At 43.5% G+C, this 18,369-nt stretch overlaps 1 protein-coding gene across 2 annotated transcripts in view; it reads left to right on the top strand.

Annotated features, from left to right (window-relative positions):
- Positions 1-18,369, top strand: part of LOC138638126 (probable cation-transporting ATPase 13A4) — a 355,111-nt gene that overhangs the window by 84,726 nt on the left and 252,016 nt on the right. For both annotated transcript variants that reach the window (XM_069727157.1, XM_069727156.1), the window contains exons 6-7: positions 8,073-8,142; positions 13,473-13,607. In XM_069727157.1, coding sequence (XP_069583258.1) covers positions 8,073-8,142; positions 13,473-13,607 — 205 coding nt within the window. The remainder of the gene's footprint in view (positions 1-8,072; positions 8,143-13,472; positions 13,608-18,369) is intronic.

The raw sequence follows: 18,369 nt of genomic DNA, 5'->3' as shown, positions 1-18,369 counted from the left end.
AGTCAGCAAATCAGGTGGTGCAGGCTGTACTTGGGAAGAACCCAATACCAGTTAAATAAGCGAGAAAACAGCCGCACTCTCTCGGGTTATAGCTTGCAAAGTGGTGTATTTATTCACATGTGTTTGACATTCAAATATATGTACACATACAGCAGGATAAGAAAATGAAGTTTCGACCCAATTCCGGGTCTTTCTCAAACTGCAAGTAAACATAAAATACAATTAGCGTTTATGTACATAGAGCATAATGCGTGAAATTAATATTTACAACTATATATACAACTGTAATCACTAATAAAAATTCCATGAGTCCCCTTAAGGTGAAGGATCTTTTTGAAGGTACAATAGATGCACTGCAAGTCCTTTCCCTGGTTTGCCAGTGGATATACACAGTATATGGATGGTTTTGTACCACGAGATTTAGGACCAGAGACACAATAGTGGAGAGAGTATGTGTGATCAAAATGAATAATCTAGGTTGCCCAGTGGTGAACTAAATGTATAATGGTATATAGTGGATGAAGTGGATGAAAACCTAGTGCACTGACCTGAGTAGCTGATACTGTTTGAAAATTTGAAATTAGCTCCCAAAAAGGGCTGCAGGTAGAAAAAAGGGGGGATAAAAGGGGGTTCCTAAGTAAGGAGAAATGAGGTCTGTGTGGTATGGAAGGAAATGTAGATTGTGGGCAAGTTACCAACCTCCTCTTGGTGTGGCTTCCTGGAAGTGTGTGGGCTAATGTGAGCATTGTAGCTCCATTTATAATGCCTGCTGGCCATAAAGTGAGGTCATGTCAGGGCGAGCTGTGGAGCGCAGAGTGCGAGCTGCATGGATTGTGTCTAGGAGTCAGATGTGATGCAATGGCTGGGTTGCCTACATAATGCTGCTCATACTTATAAAAAAGGCCCAGAGTATGTCGGGAGTCCACCTGGGTAAACTGCTAATGTGAAACCTCATAGGAAATATATATTGAAAAAATAGAAAAAATAAATATTAAAATAAAAAAATTAAAAATAATAATAATAATAAACAATAAAAATGGAAAAATTGGAATCAATATACATAGACTGTGTGAAAAGAATGGAAATAAAATACTGGGTAATGAAAAAAAACTGAATAAGCCCCAGTGTAGTCCATATTGGAATAGAAATATAGATTTATGTCTATAAAGGGGTACCAAAGCTAATAATTTCGTAAACAAGAGAAGGGGAGTGCTAAACTTATGGAGCGAAATAAAACCATAAGAAAAAATGATAAATGAAAAATAAGAGGAAAAAAAAAAAAGGAAAAATAAAACACAAACCAAAACAAAAACAAAGACAAAAAAAATAAAAATAAATAAATAAATAAAAATAAAATAAAAATAAAAATAGAAAAATAGAAAAAAAGAGAGATGGAACTTTCTATAACTTACCCAAGGCGGGTGTTAGGAATATTTAGTCAGGTCAGTGTGTCTGTAAGAATAAGTGAAAGGTTAGAACCAAAGCAATAGCTCTAGGATATTTTGACCACATACGTCAACTACTAAATACATAAATACATTTTCTACATGTAGATTTCCACATAAAAGAACAGTTCAATTTTCAAAATCACGAATCACATTACAGAGTATGACAGACACGGCAGTTCAACCCTGTGTATTAAGTTAATAAGTCTAACTCCCTGTTGAGTCCCTTTGGCGTGAGGGTTTGCAATGTGTGTATCCAATAGGATTCCCTTTCTTTAAGTAATCTGTTGTGGTTGGCCTCTCCTTGGTCTCTCAACCTGTTCCACAACCTGGAATCTCAGTTGTGAAACTGAATGATTAGCTGTTGCAAAGTGTTCTGGAATGGGTAACCAAGTTTTTTTGCATCTGATTGTAGATTTATGGCTGGATATGCGGTCGCGAACGTGTTGTGTTGTTTGGCCTATATAAATAAGGCCGCAAGGGAATTTAACCAGGTATACCACAAAATTGGATTTGCACGTAAAAAAACCCTGTCTTATACCTCTTACCAGAGTGGGGGTGAATGACATCCTCTCCTCTGATGACGTTTGAACAACATGCACAACTAAGACATGGGTAAGTCCCAACCCGTTTTGAGCCAATTAGACTCTGTTTGGGTTGTTTCATTAGGCTACCTATGTCCGCCCTCACCCATTGGTCCCTAAGGTTTGGTGGTTTTCTTTTGCACATGAGTGCTGGATTTTTGAAGGCTTCGATGTCGGGGCTACCAGGTACACATAAAATTGGCCATTTTTATGCGCTAAAAGCTCTCATTTTTCATATTTCTAGTGCAGTAATGCAGTTCAAATTTCATTTTTCAAGTTTGTATGTTCTAGCGCTGCAGTGTGCTGCCTTATTTACTTAACTATATACGAGTTGGCAACTCTAGGTTCAGCACCTGTTCACACTGAGTCTATGTTTGGATGTGCCTGTCAGGTTTTTGAAATGTATTCTCTAGCCTTCTGATCGTGCACTCCGCCTCTTAGCCACAGGTGTTTTAATTACAGCAGGTCCGATACCCCTCCACAGAGAGAGAGAATTTTGGTCTAGTAAGAGGTTTCACATGTACCCATTCAGATGGAGATGTTTATTCTCAGCGAGGTAAGGCAAGTGTAGGACCTGGTATAAGAGAGATGCCGTAAAGGGGCTACCAGGTACACATAAAATTGGCCATTTTTATGCGCTAAAAGCTCTCATTTTTCATATTTCTAGTGCAGTAATGCAGTTCAAATTTCATTTTTCAAGTTTATATGTTCTAGCGCTGCAGTGTGCTGCCTTATTTACTTAACTATATACGAGTTGGCAACTCTAGGTTCAGCACCTGTTCACACTGAGTCTATGTTGGGATGTGCCGGTCAGGTTTTTGAAATGTATTCTCTAGCCTTCTGATCGTGCACTCCGCCTCCTAGCCACAGGTGTTTTAATTACAGCAGGTTCGATACCCCTCCACAGAGAGAGAGAATTTTGGTCTAGTAAGAGGTTTAACATGAACCCATTCAGGTGGAGACGTTTATTCTCAGCGAGGTAAGGCAAGTGTAGGACCTGGTATAAGAGAGATGCCGTAAAGGGGCTACCAGGTACACATAAAATTGGCCATTTTTATGTGCTAAAAGCTCTCATTTTTCATATTTCTAGTGCAGTAATGCAGTTCAAATTTCGTTTTTCAAGTTTGTATGTTCTAGCGCTGCAGTGTGCTGCCTTATTTACTTAACTATATACGAGTTGGCAACTCTAGGTTCAGCACCTGTTCACACTGAGTCTATGTTTGGATGTGCCGGTCAGGTTTTTGAAATGTATTCTTTAGCCTTCTGATCGTGCACTCCGCCTCCTAGCCACAGGTGTTTTAATTACAGCAGGTCCGATACCCCTCCACAGAGAGAGAGAATTTTGGTCTTGTAAGAGGTTTCACATGTACCCATTCAGATGGAGACGTTTATTCTCAGCGAGGTAAGGCAAGTGTAGGACCTGGTATAAGAGAGATACCGTAAAGGGGCTACCATGTACACATAAAATTGGCCATTTTTATGCGCTAAAAGCTCTCATTTTTCATATTTCTAGTGCAGTAATGCAGTTCAAATTTCGTTTTTCAAGTTTGTATGTTCTAGCGCTGCAGTGTGCTGCCTTATTTACTTAACTATATACGAGTTGGCAACTCTAGGTTCAGCACCTGTTCACACTGAGTCTATGTTTGGATGTGCCAGTCAGGTTTTTGAAATGTATTCTCTAGCCTTCTGATCGTGCACTCCGCCTCCTAGCCACAGGTGTTTTAATTACAGCAGGTCCGATACCCCTCCACAGAGAGAGAGAATTCTGGTCTAGTAAGAGGTTTCACATGTACCCATTCAGATGGAGACGTTTATTCTCAGCGAGGTAAGGCAAGTGTAGGACCTGGTATAAGAGAGATGCCGTAAAGGGGCTACCTGGTACACATAAAATTGGCCATTTTTATGTGCTAAAAGCTCTCATTTTTAATATTTCTAGTGCACTAATGCAGTTCAAATTTCATTTTTCAAGTTTGTATGTTCTAGCGCTGCAGTGTGCTGCCTTATTTAGTTAACTATATATGAGTTGGCAACTCTAGGTTCAGCACCTGTTCACACTTAGTCTATGTTTGGATGTGCCGGTCAGGTTTTTGAAATCGATGTCGGGGTATGACCTATGGAGAAGTGGCCAGTGTTTATTAATGATGTTGTAGGGTTTAGGCATTATCGGGTAGTGGGTATGTATAAAAGGAATGCGTTCGGGTTTAACTAATGTGGTACGGGAGGGTGTAGTTTCAAGGGCTCTCAGTTTCTCGGTGATCAAGAGTTGTTCAGGATACTTCCTATCTCTAAATTTGTCGGACATCTCATTAAGGCGAGTTTCAAGTAAACTCTTATCCGATACAATTCTTTTAACCCTTTGAAATTGGGAACGAGGCAGACTATTTTTTGTAGATTTTGGATGACAGCTGGTGTATAATAAATGCTTAGGAAGCTAACAGTCCACTGAGGTACAAGGCCAGATGACCGGATAGTCACAACCTGGCTTCTTCGAACATCTTCTTCGAACATGGAGCCATGTCACCAGTGAGTCCCATTTCTGGCTTTCCCAAACGTATCTATGGGGCTCAGGTGACCGGTGGGTCCAAATCCTGGCTAGCCCAAACATATCCATGGTTTAGCAATGGTCTATGATCTGTATTCTTTTAGCTGGGCCGTGGTCCCCTAAACTGGTGAGTCGCCCGCCAGGGCCGTGGGGTACTCGGTACCGGGTCCAGTACTTAAAGAGGATGTCATGGTGGCTGCGACCCGGTCTGTAGCCCTGGGCGCCCAAATAAAGGGAAAGATCTTTAAGGGGTATTTGTGAATAAAGTTTGTGTTCGTGACGCCACCTGTGGTATTCCTTCAGAGGGGACCGACGCTGCTTAAAGGGGTCTTCTGGGGTGATGTTATGGCAGCTAAGATGGTATAACTTCCCACAGGTGAACTAGTTCCCCAGGGCTCCTGGTGCATAGATGAGGATGGTGCATGGTGCAGTAAGGAACGGAGGACACAGGCTTACAGTCTCTTTACCTGGTTTACTGTAGCTTCAGGCAACCGTAGTCCAGGACACCAGATCACAGGTACAGACAGGGACTGGCCGGCTTGGAAGCGAATCCAGAGTCCCCTTTACCAGGTGGAGATGAAAGCCTTCCTCAAAGCATGGTGTTGTTGTAGTCCCTTGCTGCCTATGGCTTCTGTTAAGGTCCTCACAGTTCTTCTGTGTCCCCCATATAGGTTAGGACACAAACCTGTATGACAGGTGACTCGAGCCTCTATCACAGCCCGGGCTCTATATGCCACTGTGCCTCCTGTGTATCAAGGCAGACAGGTATTTATAATCCAACTGTCCTGCCAGTTTCGGCTGTGCCTCTTGGAGTCTGACACAACCTTGATCTTCCGGCTACCGGAATCTGCGCTAAGCCAGGGAGGTTGCACATTCACGGCTATCCTTCCCCAGATGTCACTCTCCTGTGCTTTGCTCTCTGCACACTTTCTACAAACTGTCCTTTCCTTCTCAGTTCTCTTTCACCAGGTGCTGTAGCAACTCTGGCTACATGGCGCCTTCAGTCTTTCTGAAACTCACTGACTGACTGCTCTCTTCTTGTCCTCCTGACAGACTGCTCACTCACTTCCCCTGCAGCCAGAATATATATCAGGGAAGTTCCCCTTAATCCGGATTCAGAGCTCCCCCTTCTGACCTGGAGTGTGAACATGTTGTGTGTAAGTGATTACCTGATAAAAGAGATCTTTCATCACTTCCAAGCATGACATTACTCTCCCCATGAGGAAAGCAATGCCACTGTGACAACAGCCTGGGGTATCACACTGGCATCCTGTAGAATGTCAAATCTGTGTCCCTCATGATGGAGTCATGATGTCTTGGCTACTGTACTGTAAAGAGTTTCTGGTTCATTGGATCTCTGGATCTCTTGGCTGTCTGGGTATCTGGAGGTATATCTCTGTCTATTGACATATCTTTTACAAAGGAATATATATCTTCTTTTTATAGTTAACAACTGTCCTTCAAGCCAGCATTCAGAGCTAAGGTGGTGGGGGTGGTGATGAGATCAACTCACATAATTTCATTATCTAATCTATTTGCATAGTTTTTCCTTCTTCTGTTTTGCATGTCGACAAACTAGCTGGACAAAGTGTAATCAACTTACACTATATCAGCAAACATCATTGTTCAAATATCCTGCACATCTAGTCTTTTAGGGTAACAGCACAATATGTTACATCAAATATCAACTTACAAGTCAATGTTACAGGCTTATAAGAACAAAAGTCTGTATTTTCTTGACCAACAAGTAAGAAGCACATACACACATACATTCAAAAGTTAACATATAGATAATAATTCTATTCCTCCTGGATTACTGAAAATAGGCACATGGTTAATTAAGATAAAATGCTGTGTCATCAGAAAAACACTTTGATGAATTTGGGATACTGTTTTTAGTTAGGACAAAAAAAACAGGTGAGTTCTGTGCTTTTGGGTGGCTACGCTCTATGTCAACAGAAAATGTGATTTACACACCTTCCAATGGGATGTGATTTTTTCAAATGCGTGTAAATGTAAATGAAACCAATGTCTCTATATCGGCTTATATTTGGAACTTATGGAACTTCTGTTTCCGTATGTTCCAGTCCAATCATCAACTTATGACTGACCACATGTAAATGACTTCAATATGTAGTGTTCTCCTGTATGTTAAATCTGTTACATCCTCATAGAGAACTATCAGTGACACTGGAAGGGATATGCCACATGTGCCTCTGGTACACGGAACACACACATAGAGCAGAATGCACCACTGACCAGTTATACCAATTCTGCAAATTCATACATTATCCTCACATTAAACCCAAGACACATGTGACACCTATATTCAGGATGTATAATGCACATGCACCACTCACATATATGATGATTGCTGTGCAAGCGCCATTGACATGTATGTCACACAATTAACAATAATTACAGATGCATAGGACACATACTACACACATAAAGCATAGTGACTACTGGCATTACCATGACCTGTCCACTTCACCACCAATCCCAATTGAGACACTGTTAAATTATAGGCAGCTTCCTGGATTATTCCATTAAAGGGAAGGTCCAAAAATAGCAATGATTTAATCTTAAATGTCTATCTATTTATTTTAATAATCCAATCTCTTTTCTAATATACTTTAATTCAAAAGTTGCTACTATTTCCTCTTTATTCTATCTACTTTATTTTTTACCTATCTCCTGTTTGATGATGCTTCATTTGAGAATCCCCAGTGTATGATGTGATACTCAAATTAGACGTCATCAGGTGGTAGAAGTTACAGTCACTGCTGCAGCATCTATCCCCACACTGGAACAAAGGACCATCATTGATGTCCATTTCAGGGACTGAGCTAGTTCCTGCTCTACTGAGCATGTGTAGGTTGTCAGTTCTGACTTCTACTCAGTAAAATCTTGTAATTGTGTAATACTTTTTTCAATGTAAAATGACAGTGCACTCCCTCACCTGCTTTGACGAGAAGTGATGAGTTAGCAAGAGACCACAATTTTAGTGCACATTGTAAGGAGATAAACAGTGAGCAGGAAAAGCAGGAGCTATCCCAGCCCCGACAGCACTGTCACTTTCAGGAGTGGGGCTTGTCTCTATTTTTCCTGCTCGTCTGGTTATCTACTTACAATGCACTCTCTTGTGGGCTCAAGACTTTTCATCAGAGCCAGTGAGGGAGCGTACTGTAACTATGCATTAAAAAGAATATTGCACAATGACAAGATAATACTGAACATACAGTAAGTCATTATTGATAAATGACTCACGCTCAGTAGAGCTTGAACTAGCTTAGTCCCTGAAATGGTTGTCACTGATAACACTTTATTTCAAGGTGGGGAAAGAGGCTGCACCACTGAACATGCTAAAGTCAATTATGTTAAGTAGACTATTTGAGTTATTATATAATGAATAAAGTCAATTCACCGTAATTTTTTGTTCATTTTTTTATATTCGATTAAAACTAATTACATATTATTTTCATGTATCTCATCTTCTAGGAGAATTATTTGTGGACTCAATGCTATTGAAGTTGAGATTACTCCGGTGTGGAAACTGCTCTTTAAAGAGGTTAAGTTACATACAATCATATGACCTGCCATTCCACTCTACTCAATACAGTTAGGCCCTTTATTTTAGCAATCCATGAGGTAGATAAGATTCCCTGACCATTACTGGTAATTGATACACAAAGCTAAACAAAACCTAAAAAATAATGGTAAAGAGAAAGGCAAGGGCACTCACTAGTGTATTAATGCGATAAAATAATAACAGAGGATTTCCTCTCACCTGTTGGAGTACAACATCATTGTCTCAAATATAAATTCAAGGTGTGGATGACCTTGCTTAGCATTTTTTTCTGGCTTTTCACTGTGTGCAGAGTGTTTATGAGTGTAGAAATGCTACAACTACACTTTCTTATTATTTTAATGAGGCCCTCTAGTTGTTGCCTTCAAGAGCCTATGGATGACCCTGCTTTTAATTTTTGGCAGTCTTTGCAATGTGTGTAGAGCTTTGCATTTATATTGTGAGCCCCAACGGGGACAGCGATGATAATGTGTGCAAAACTGTAAAGCACTGCGGAATATGTTGGCGCTATATAAAAATAAAGATTATTATTATTATTAATGTAGAATTACCACAACTACACTTTAACAATATTTGAATGGGGTACTACAGATGGTGCCTTGAAGGGTGTGTGAATGGCCATGCTTGTATTTTTTGGCAGTCTTTGCACTGTGTACAGAGTTTCTATAAGCGTAGAAGCACCACAACTACACTTTGTTCACAATATTTGAATGAGGCACCACATTTGTTGCTTTTAAGGGTGCATGATAACTCTGCTTGTAATTTTTGGCAGGCTCTGCACTTAGTGCATAGCCCTTGAGTTTAGGCGTACCACTGATAATTTGAACAGAATGTGATCAAGGCCCTCCTAATGTTTAATACAGGGAGTTTCTGAGTCCCTATTCCTTTTATTTTTCTGGCAGTTCTTGCTTCCTTCATAAATTACACTGAAATTTTCAATTTTTTAATAAACATTTCAATTTAGGTTTACTTAAATTATTATTTTGTTTAAACCCTTTTTAAATTTTGACTTATATACATGTCAATATACAGGAAAGAATGTTTCCCAGGATATAAGACAAACCAGGCATTCGAGCTCCAGATATGAACAATGGGCTATGTTATCATCCCTTTTTGTATTAATACATTAGGCAGGGTGCACACGGCCAGTAATTGGCAGCGCTTTGAATGCAGCACAAGTCCGCAGCATCCAAAGTGCTGCCGGCTTTAGAACGCAGGTGATTCTGCATGTGTTCACTGAACTGTGTGGAATCACGGTGTCCAATACATTGTATGAGTGATGCATGGGAGTTGGTGCACGCATAGTGGACACGGGATTTCTTGAAATCCCATCCACTATGCTGTAACATCTGGACACTGCGAGTTGGATCGTGCAGATGTATGCAGTGTCCAACCCACAGCGTTTTCTGTCCATCGGAATGTACCCTGACAAATCACAGTATAAGGGCTCACTTAGAAGAGCGTATTGAATGTCCATGTGCTAATGTATGCAAAGTTGGTAGCATGAGGTTTGGAGGATGACCAATAAATGTCAATTTAGTAGTCATGTGCCAATGATCTACGTGTGAAAAATCACAACATGCACTAATTTTATTTGTATTCCAAATCAGACTCGCTTATTATAAGTCAATACTGGTGCACAAAAATCACAATACCATCCATATGTCATAAGTTTTCACAAATCTAATTTCATTATTAAAATAAGAAATAGTATTAGACCTTTATTAGTTATGAAAATATTCATGTAAAAACCATATGCCATATCCATTGTACAAAATGTATATACTGATGGCATACGGATGTACACACGTGGTCAAAATTGTTGGTACCCCTCATTTAATGACAGAAAACCCCACAATGGTCACAGAAATAACCTACCGTATATACTCGAGTATAAGCCGACCCGAGTATAAGCCGACCCCCCTAATTTTGCCACAAAAAACTGGGAAAACTTATTGACTCGAGTATAAGCCTAGGGTGGAAATGCAGCATTTACCGGTGAATTTCAAAAATAAAAATAGATCATTATTTCCCCATAGCTGTGCCATATAGTGCTCTGCACCGTTCATTATTTCCCGATAGCTGTGCCCCATATAGTGCTCTGCACCGTTCATTGTGCCCCATAGCTGTGCCATATACGGTGCTCTGCACCGTTCATTGTGCCCCATTGCTGTGCCATATACGGTGCTCTGCACCGTTCATTGTGCCCCATTGCTGTGCCATATACGGTGCTCTGCACCGTTCATTGTGCCCCATTGCTGTGCCATATACGGTGCTCTGCACCGTTCATTGTGCCCCATTGCTGTGCCATATACGGTGCTCTGCACCGTTCATTGTGCCCCATTGCTGTGCCATATACGGTGCTCTGCACCGTTCATTGTGCCCCATTGCTGTGCCATATACGGTGCTCTGCACCGTTCATTGTGCCCCATTGCTGTGCCATATACGGTGCTCTGCACCGTTCATTGTGCCCCATTGCTGTGCCATATACGGTGCTCTGCACCGTTCATTGTGCCCCATTGCTGTGCCATATACGGTGCTCTGCACCGTTCATTGTGCCCCATTGCTGTGCCATATACGGTGCTCTGCACCGTTCATTGTGCCCCATTGCTGTGCCATATACGGTGCTCTGCACCGTTCATTGTGCCCCATTGCTGTGCCATATACAGTGCTCTGCACCGTTCATTGTGCCCCATATCTGTGCCCATATACGGTGCTCTGCTCCGTTCATTGTGCCCCATTGCTGTGCCATATACGGTGCTCTGCACCGTTCACTGTGCCCCATATCTGTGCCCATATACGGTGCTCTGCACCGTTCATTGTGCCCCATTGCTGTGCCATATACGGTGCTCTGCACCGTTCATTGTGCCCCATATCTGTGCCCATATACGGTGCTCTGCACCGTTCATTGTGCCCCATTGCTGTGCCATATACGGTGCTCTGCACCGTTCATTGTGCCCCATAGAAATCTCTGCCGCCGCTGCTGCAATAAAAAAAAAAACCACATACTCACCTCCCTTGATTGCAGCTCCCGGCGTCTCGTTCCGGCGCCTCCATCTTCCCGGCGTCTCTGCTCTGACTGATCAGGCAGAGGGCGCCGCGCACACTATATGCGTCATCGCGCCCTCTGCCTGAACAGTCAGAGCGCAGACGCCGGGAAGATGGAGGCGCCGGCCGGGAAGATGGAGCGGCGCCCGGCGGCTGGAACGCGGACAGGTGAATATGCTATACTTACCTAGTCCTGGCGATCCTCGCGCTGTCCCTCTGCCTGGTCTTCGGTGCCGCAGCTCTTCCTGTCAGCGGTCACCGGCACCGCTGATTAGAGGAATGAATAGGCGGCTCCGCCCCTATGGGAGGTGGAGCCGCTTATTCATATCTCTAATGAGCGGTCCCACGTGACTGCTGAAGAGGGGAAGAAGCTGCAGCACAGAAGCCCGTGGGACGGCAGGGACAGCGCGAGGATCGCTGGGACTAGGTAAGTATACCTCAGCGCCCTCACCCCCTCACCCGCCGACCCTGCCACCCACATTGACTCGAGTATAAGCCGAGAGGGGCACTTTCAGCCCAAAAATTTGGGCTGAAAATCTCGGCTTATACTCGAGTATATACGGTATATCTGACAAAAGTAATAATAAATTAAAAATCTATGAAAATTATCAAATGAAAGTCAGACATTGCTTTTCAACCATGCTTCCACAGAATTTTTAAAACAAATAATACTCATGAAATAGGTCTGGACAGAAATGATGGTACCCTTAACTTAATATTTTGCTGCACAACCTTTTGAGGCAGTCGATGCAATCAAACGATTCCTGTAACTGTCAATAAGACTTCTGCACCTCTCAACAGGTATTTTGTCCCACTCATCAAGAGCAAAATGCTCCAGTTTTCTTGTGTTTTCAGGTTGCCTTTCCAGATGGCATGTTTCAGCTCTTTCCAAATATGCTCAATAGGATTTAGGTCAGGGCTCATAGAAGGCCACTTGAGAACAGTCCAATGTTTTCCTCTTAGCCATTCTTAGGTGTTTTTAGCTGTGTGGTTTGGGTCATTATCCTGTTGCAAGACAAATGACCTGCAACTGAGACCAAGCTTTCTGACACTGGGAAGCACACTCATCTCTACTGTAGAATCCCTTGATAGTCTTGATATTTCACTGTATCCTGCACAGATTGTAGACACTCTGTGCCAGATGCAACAAAGCAGCCCCAGAACATAACAGGGCCTCCTCGATGTTTCATAGTGGGGACAGTGTTCTTTTCTTGATATGCTTCATTTTTCCATCTGTGAACATAGTGCTGATGTGGCTTACTAAAAAGTTCAATTTTTGTCTCATCTGTCCATAGGACATTCTCCCAGAAGCTTTATTGCTTGTCAACATGAGGTTTGACAAATTCCAGTCTGGCTTTTATATGATCCCATGAAGTCCACTCTAGCTCAGTCAATAACAGATGGTGCGATCTGACACTGATGTTCCTTGAGCTTGAAGCTCACCTTTAATCTGTTTAGAAGTTTTTCTGGGCTCTTTTGTTACCATTCTTATTATCCGTCTCTTTGATTTGTCATCATTTTTCACACTGAGTCCACGTCCAGTGAGGTTGGCATGGATCCAGTCCCATGGATCTTAAATTTCTGAATAATATGTGTAACTGTAGTCACAGGAACATCAAGCTGCTTGGAGTTGGTCTTATAACTTTTACCTTTAACATGTTTGTCTATAATTTTCTTTCTAATCTCCTGAGACAACTCTTTCCTTCGCTTCCTCTGGTTCATGTTGAGTGTGATAAACACCATGACACCAAACAGCACAGTGAGTATCTGTAGCCCTATATACAGGTCCACTCACTGATTCCAAGATTGTAGACACCTGTGATGTTAATTAGTGGACACACCGTGATTTAACATGTCCCTTTTGTCACATTATTTTCAGAGGTACCATCATTTCTGTCCAGGCCTATTTCATGAGTTTAATTTTTTAAAATTCTGTGGAAGCATGGTTGAAAAGCAATGTCTGAATTTCATCTGTTCATTTTCATAGATTTTTAATTTATTATTGCTTTTGTGAGCTTAAATAATTATTTATGTGACCATTGTGGGTTTTTCTGTAATTAAATGAGGGGTACCAACAATTTTGACCATGTTTGTAAAAAATCAGATGACTTTGCTTATGTTTGGACATAAATAAAATGGACAAAAGGACGACTCTGCATATGCTCGTCTGAACCCGACCTGAAAGTTGAGTTTCTTTATAAGGCATGTAAAATTTAACAGAACACAATAAACATACTTATTTTGTATATTTCTGTTTTTGTTAGGTATTTAATCCTTATTATCTCTTTCAAGCCGCCAGCCTTAGTTTATGGTTTGCAGAAGGATATATTGAATACTCAATAGTTATTATTGTGATTACTGTGCTGTCCATCATTCTGACTGTGTACGACCTCAGACAGGTACTGTGTATGTTTTATTACAGTGTTTTTAATTGCTTTTTTATTGCATACAAACATAATATCCAAGAAATTATATTAACTAGTATATGAGAATATTAGTTATAATAAAGTTAATCTTCTTTATGCTAATAAGATATGTAGATGCAGTACTTAAAAGGGTTGGGCATTACCTTAATATTGATGGCCTATCCTTGAGATAGATCTTCAATAACTAATTAGTGGGGATGTGACATCTGGTACTCTCACACATCAGCTGTTACCGGTGCCGATTGGAAGTTCTAAGATGTTGTGGGAACACAGCAGCTTTATCAAAACTATAATAGCCACGTAGTGTAGAATCCCACCCTCTATTCACTTGTGGGCGGATCAACAGTACCCACCCATGGCCACTATAGAAATGACAGAGCTATTATATTCCGAGTGCTTCCGAAAACTGCTTGCTACTGATGCTGGTAACATCTGATTGGTGGGGGTGCCGGGTGTAACCCTCACTGATCAGACTTTCATGGCCTATGCTGTGCTTTACCCTTCCGGCCTACACCTTCCTTGCAGTGCTCTGATGTAACACCACACAAAATTATTATGTTAGCTTTGTGCTTTATTTTTTAACTCCTCCATCTGTAGGTTTGCAATATGGAAAATTTATTGAGATAGGCATTGCAGACACCAATCCCAATGAAGGGCTTTCTGGAGTACAATGTGCTGAATTCATTAAGAGTCACACACCACTTAATGAATTTTCCGCATCTTCTCAGTGGTGTGAACCTCTGTGCACCTCACCGGTAGTGCTACTCCAGTCACTAACTGTAATGAATTTCTGGCATAAGAAATACTCACACTTTTTTTTTTATTTGATGGGCTGGTGTGTTGCATTTGTCATCATTTTCCAAGACCGATAAATTGTTCAATTTCCGGGATATAAGGCTATGTGGGGCTTATTTTTTTGTGATCTGAAATTTTACTGGTGTTCACTGATACCACTTTGGGGCAGATCCATTGTGTTGATTAACTCTTACTGCATTTTATTGTTGTAACAGCACCAAAAATTCTGTCATTTCCTATTTTTTTGCTACGTATTTACTGATCAGATTAATTTAGTTTATATTTTGATAGATCGTACTTTTCTAAACACAGCAACATCAAATAATTTTTTGTATTGTTTTATTTTGGGACACAAGGGGGGTAATTTGAACTTTTGCATTTCATTTTTTTCATATTTTTAAAAACTTATTTTGCTCACATTTCACTTTTTACTTTATTTGTTAGTCCACTTAGGGAATTTGAAGCTCTGATCATCCGATCACTTGCTATGCGTTAGGGCTGGCGGAACGCACCAAATAATATAATCATACCTCCCAACTTTTGAAGAAGGGAAAGAGGGACAAAGTTTGCGGCTCGCATAGCTTGCTGCGGCAAATTTTAGGCCACAACTAGTCACACCCATATTCACATCCCAACCACACCCATTTAGCACTGCTGATCACACTTTCATAAATAATAATTATAAACAAAAAAATATGGCCACACATGATTCTCAATACTGTATAATGGCCCCACATGATGCTCCATACTGTATAATGGCCACACAGTGCTCCATACTGTATAATGGCCACACATGATTCTCAATACTGTATAATGGCCACACATGATGCTCCATACTGTATAAAGGCCACACAGTGCTCCATACTGTATAATGGCCACACATTATTTTCAATACTGTATAATGGCCCCACATGATGCTCCATACTGTATAATGGCCACACATGATTCTCAATACTTTATAATGGCCACACATGATGCTCCATACTGTATAATGGCCCCACATGATGCTCCATACTGTATAATGACCGCACATGATGCTCAATACTGTATAATGGCCACACATGATATTGCGTACAGTATAATGGCCACACAGTGCTCCATACTGTATAATGGCCACACATAGTTACTCCTACACATGCAGCTGCGCTACGTACACCTTGCACACATGGCTCTGCTCTGTACACCTTGTACACACGCGGCTCCGCTCCGTACACCTCGTACAAACCTGAATCTGCTCCATACACCTCGTACACACGCGACTCTGCTCCGTACACCTTGCACATGCGGCTCCGCTCCGTACACCTTGTACACACCTGACTCCGCTCCATACACCTCGTACACATGCGGCTCCGCTCCATGCACCTTGCACACACGGCTCCGCTCCGTACACCTCATACACACACAGCTCCGCTCCGTGCACCTCATACACAAACGGCTCCTCTCTGTACACCTTGCACACACGGCTCCGCTCCATATACCTCATACACACATGGCTCCACTCCGTGCACCTCATACACACATGGCTCCTCTCCGTGCACCTCATACACACATGGCTCCTCTCTTTGCACCTCATACACACACGGCTCCACTCTGTACACCTCATACACATACGGCTCCGCTCCGTACACCTCATACACACACGGCTCTGCTCCGTGCATCTTGCACACACGGCTCTGCTCCGTACACCTTGTACACACACGGCTCCACTCCGTACACCTGATACACACGGCTCCTCTCCGTACACCTTGCACACACGGCTCCGCTCTGTACACCTCATACACACACGGCACCGCTCCGTGCACCTTGCACACACTGCTCCGCTCCGTACACCTCATACACACACGGCTCCGCTCCGTGCACCTCATACACACACGGCTCCTCTCCGTGCACCTCATACACACATGGCTCCTCTCTTTGCACCTCATACACACACGGCTCCACTCTGTACACCTCATACACATACGGCTCCGCTCCGTACACCTCATACACACACGGCTCCGCTCCGTGCATCTTGCACACACGGCTCCGCTCCGTACACCTTGTACACACACGGCTCCACTCCGTACACCTGATACACACACAGCTCCGCTCCGTACACCTTGGACACATACGGCTCCGCTCCGTGCACCTCATACACAAATGGCTCCTCTCTGTACGCCTTGCACACACGGCTCCACTCCATATACCTCATACACACATGGCTCCTCTCCGTGCACCTCATACACACATGGCTCCTCTCCGTGCACCTCATACACACACGGCTCCACTCTGTACACCTCATACACACACGTCTCCACTCTGTACACCTCATACACACACGTCTCCACTCCGTACACCTCGTACACATACGGCTCCGCTCCGTACACTTCATACACACACGGCTCCGCTCCGTGCATCTTGCACACACGGCTCTGCTCCGTACACCTTGTACACACACGGCTCCACTCCGTACACCTGATACACACGGCTCCGCTCCGTACACCTTGCACGCACGGCTCCGCTCTGTACACCTCATACACACACGGCACCGCTCCGTGCACCTTGCACACACTGCTCCGCTCCGTACACCTCATACACACACGGCTCCGCTCCGTGCACCTCATACACACACGGCTCCTCTCTGTACACCTTGCACACATGGCTCCGCTTCGTACACATCATACACACATGGCTCCACTCCGTGCACCTCATACACACATGGCTCTGCTCCATGCACATCATACACATACACACACGGCTCCGCTCCGTATACCTCATACACACATGGCTCCTCTCTGTGCACCTCATACACACACAGCTCCACTCTGTACACCTCATACACATACGGCTCCGCTCCATACACCTTGCATACACGGCTCTGCTCCGTACACCTCATGCACACACGGCTCCGCTCCGTGCACCTTTCACACACGCCTTCACTCCGTACACCTCATATACACACGGCTCTGCTACATCCACACTGTAAACCCCTCCTGACCCCACACATAAGCTTACCGTAATCCAGCACCATGACAACCAGCACGGCAGAGTCCTGTAATACACGGAGGCCCTTGATCATGTGACTCCTGACACCTCCCCTCCTGTGACCTCATCACAGGTCCTGTGCGCACAGAGCAGCGGCAGCCATATATGTGGTGTGCGGCTCTGCAGTGCGGGACAAATACGGTCCCACACGTGATCACGGGGCAGACTCAAAATCGGGACTGCCCAGCGAGATACGGGACGGTTGGGAGGTGTGATAATAAGTGATAAGAGGTGCGTTTGCAGCCCAGGGTCCACCGTGCAGAGATGGAACCTGCTGCTAAGTAATGGCGGACACAATATGGCAGTGTAACGTGTTCACACACGGGTCAGCTTCACCTGGTATGAAAAGGGATATGAACCCTGTTGCTTCACAGGGCCGCCGAACCGCAGAGTGAGCACTAGGGCGAGGTCAAAGAACTCTGCCACAAGGACAGGGGGAAGAGTCCCTCTAGACCACTAGTGTTCGGTGCTGCAACCGCGGTGCCAGGGGAAAACTAACAATTACAATTACCACACAAGTGTGAGTACAGCGCCGCACTGGCGGGCATCACTAACCACCCTGTCAAGGGCCAGGAAAATGCACTGATTGTGCACAGCACTGCACTGGCAGTCGCTGCTGCATGGACGCTGTAAGTATCGTGCTCTTGTGCTTATGTGGCGCTAGATTACTCCATCATTCGTGAGCAGTCAACAACACTAGGGATGGGAATTATTCAGAGCTGTCATCCATCGACACACACACACACTTAAACTAGTACATGGCCAATAGGAGCTGCTACAGGACCTGAGCATGTGACCCCTGACCTCCAATGAGAGGCCATCCCTTGGGCATGCTCAGAAGAAGAAAAGCAGGACTTAGTCACAGGGATGCCTGCTCGCCGCTGATCAGTACTGGGTACAATGGCTGAGCCTGGAA

The sequence above is a fragment of the Ranitomeya imitator genome, chromosome 5 (assembly GCF_032444005.1).
Source record: "Ranitomeya imitator isolate aRanImi1 chromosome 5, aRanImi1.pri, whole genome shotgun sequence".
Taxonomy (NCBI): Eukaryota; Metazoa; Chordata; class Amphibia; order Anura; family Dendrobatidae; genus Ranitomeya; species Ranitomeya imitator.
Note: the sequence above shows the minus strand (reverse complement) of the source record. Positions and strands in the feature narration are given on the sequence as shown.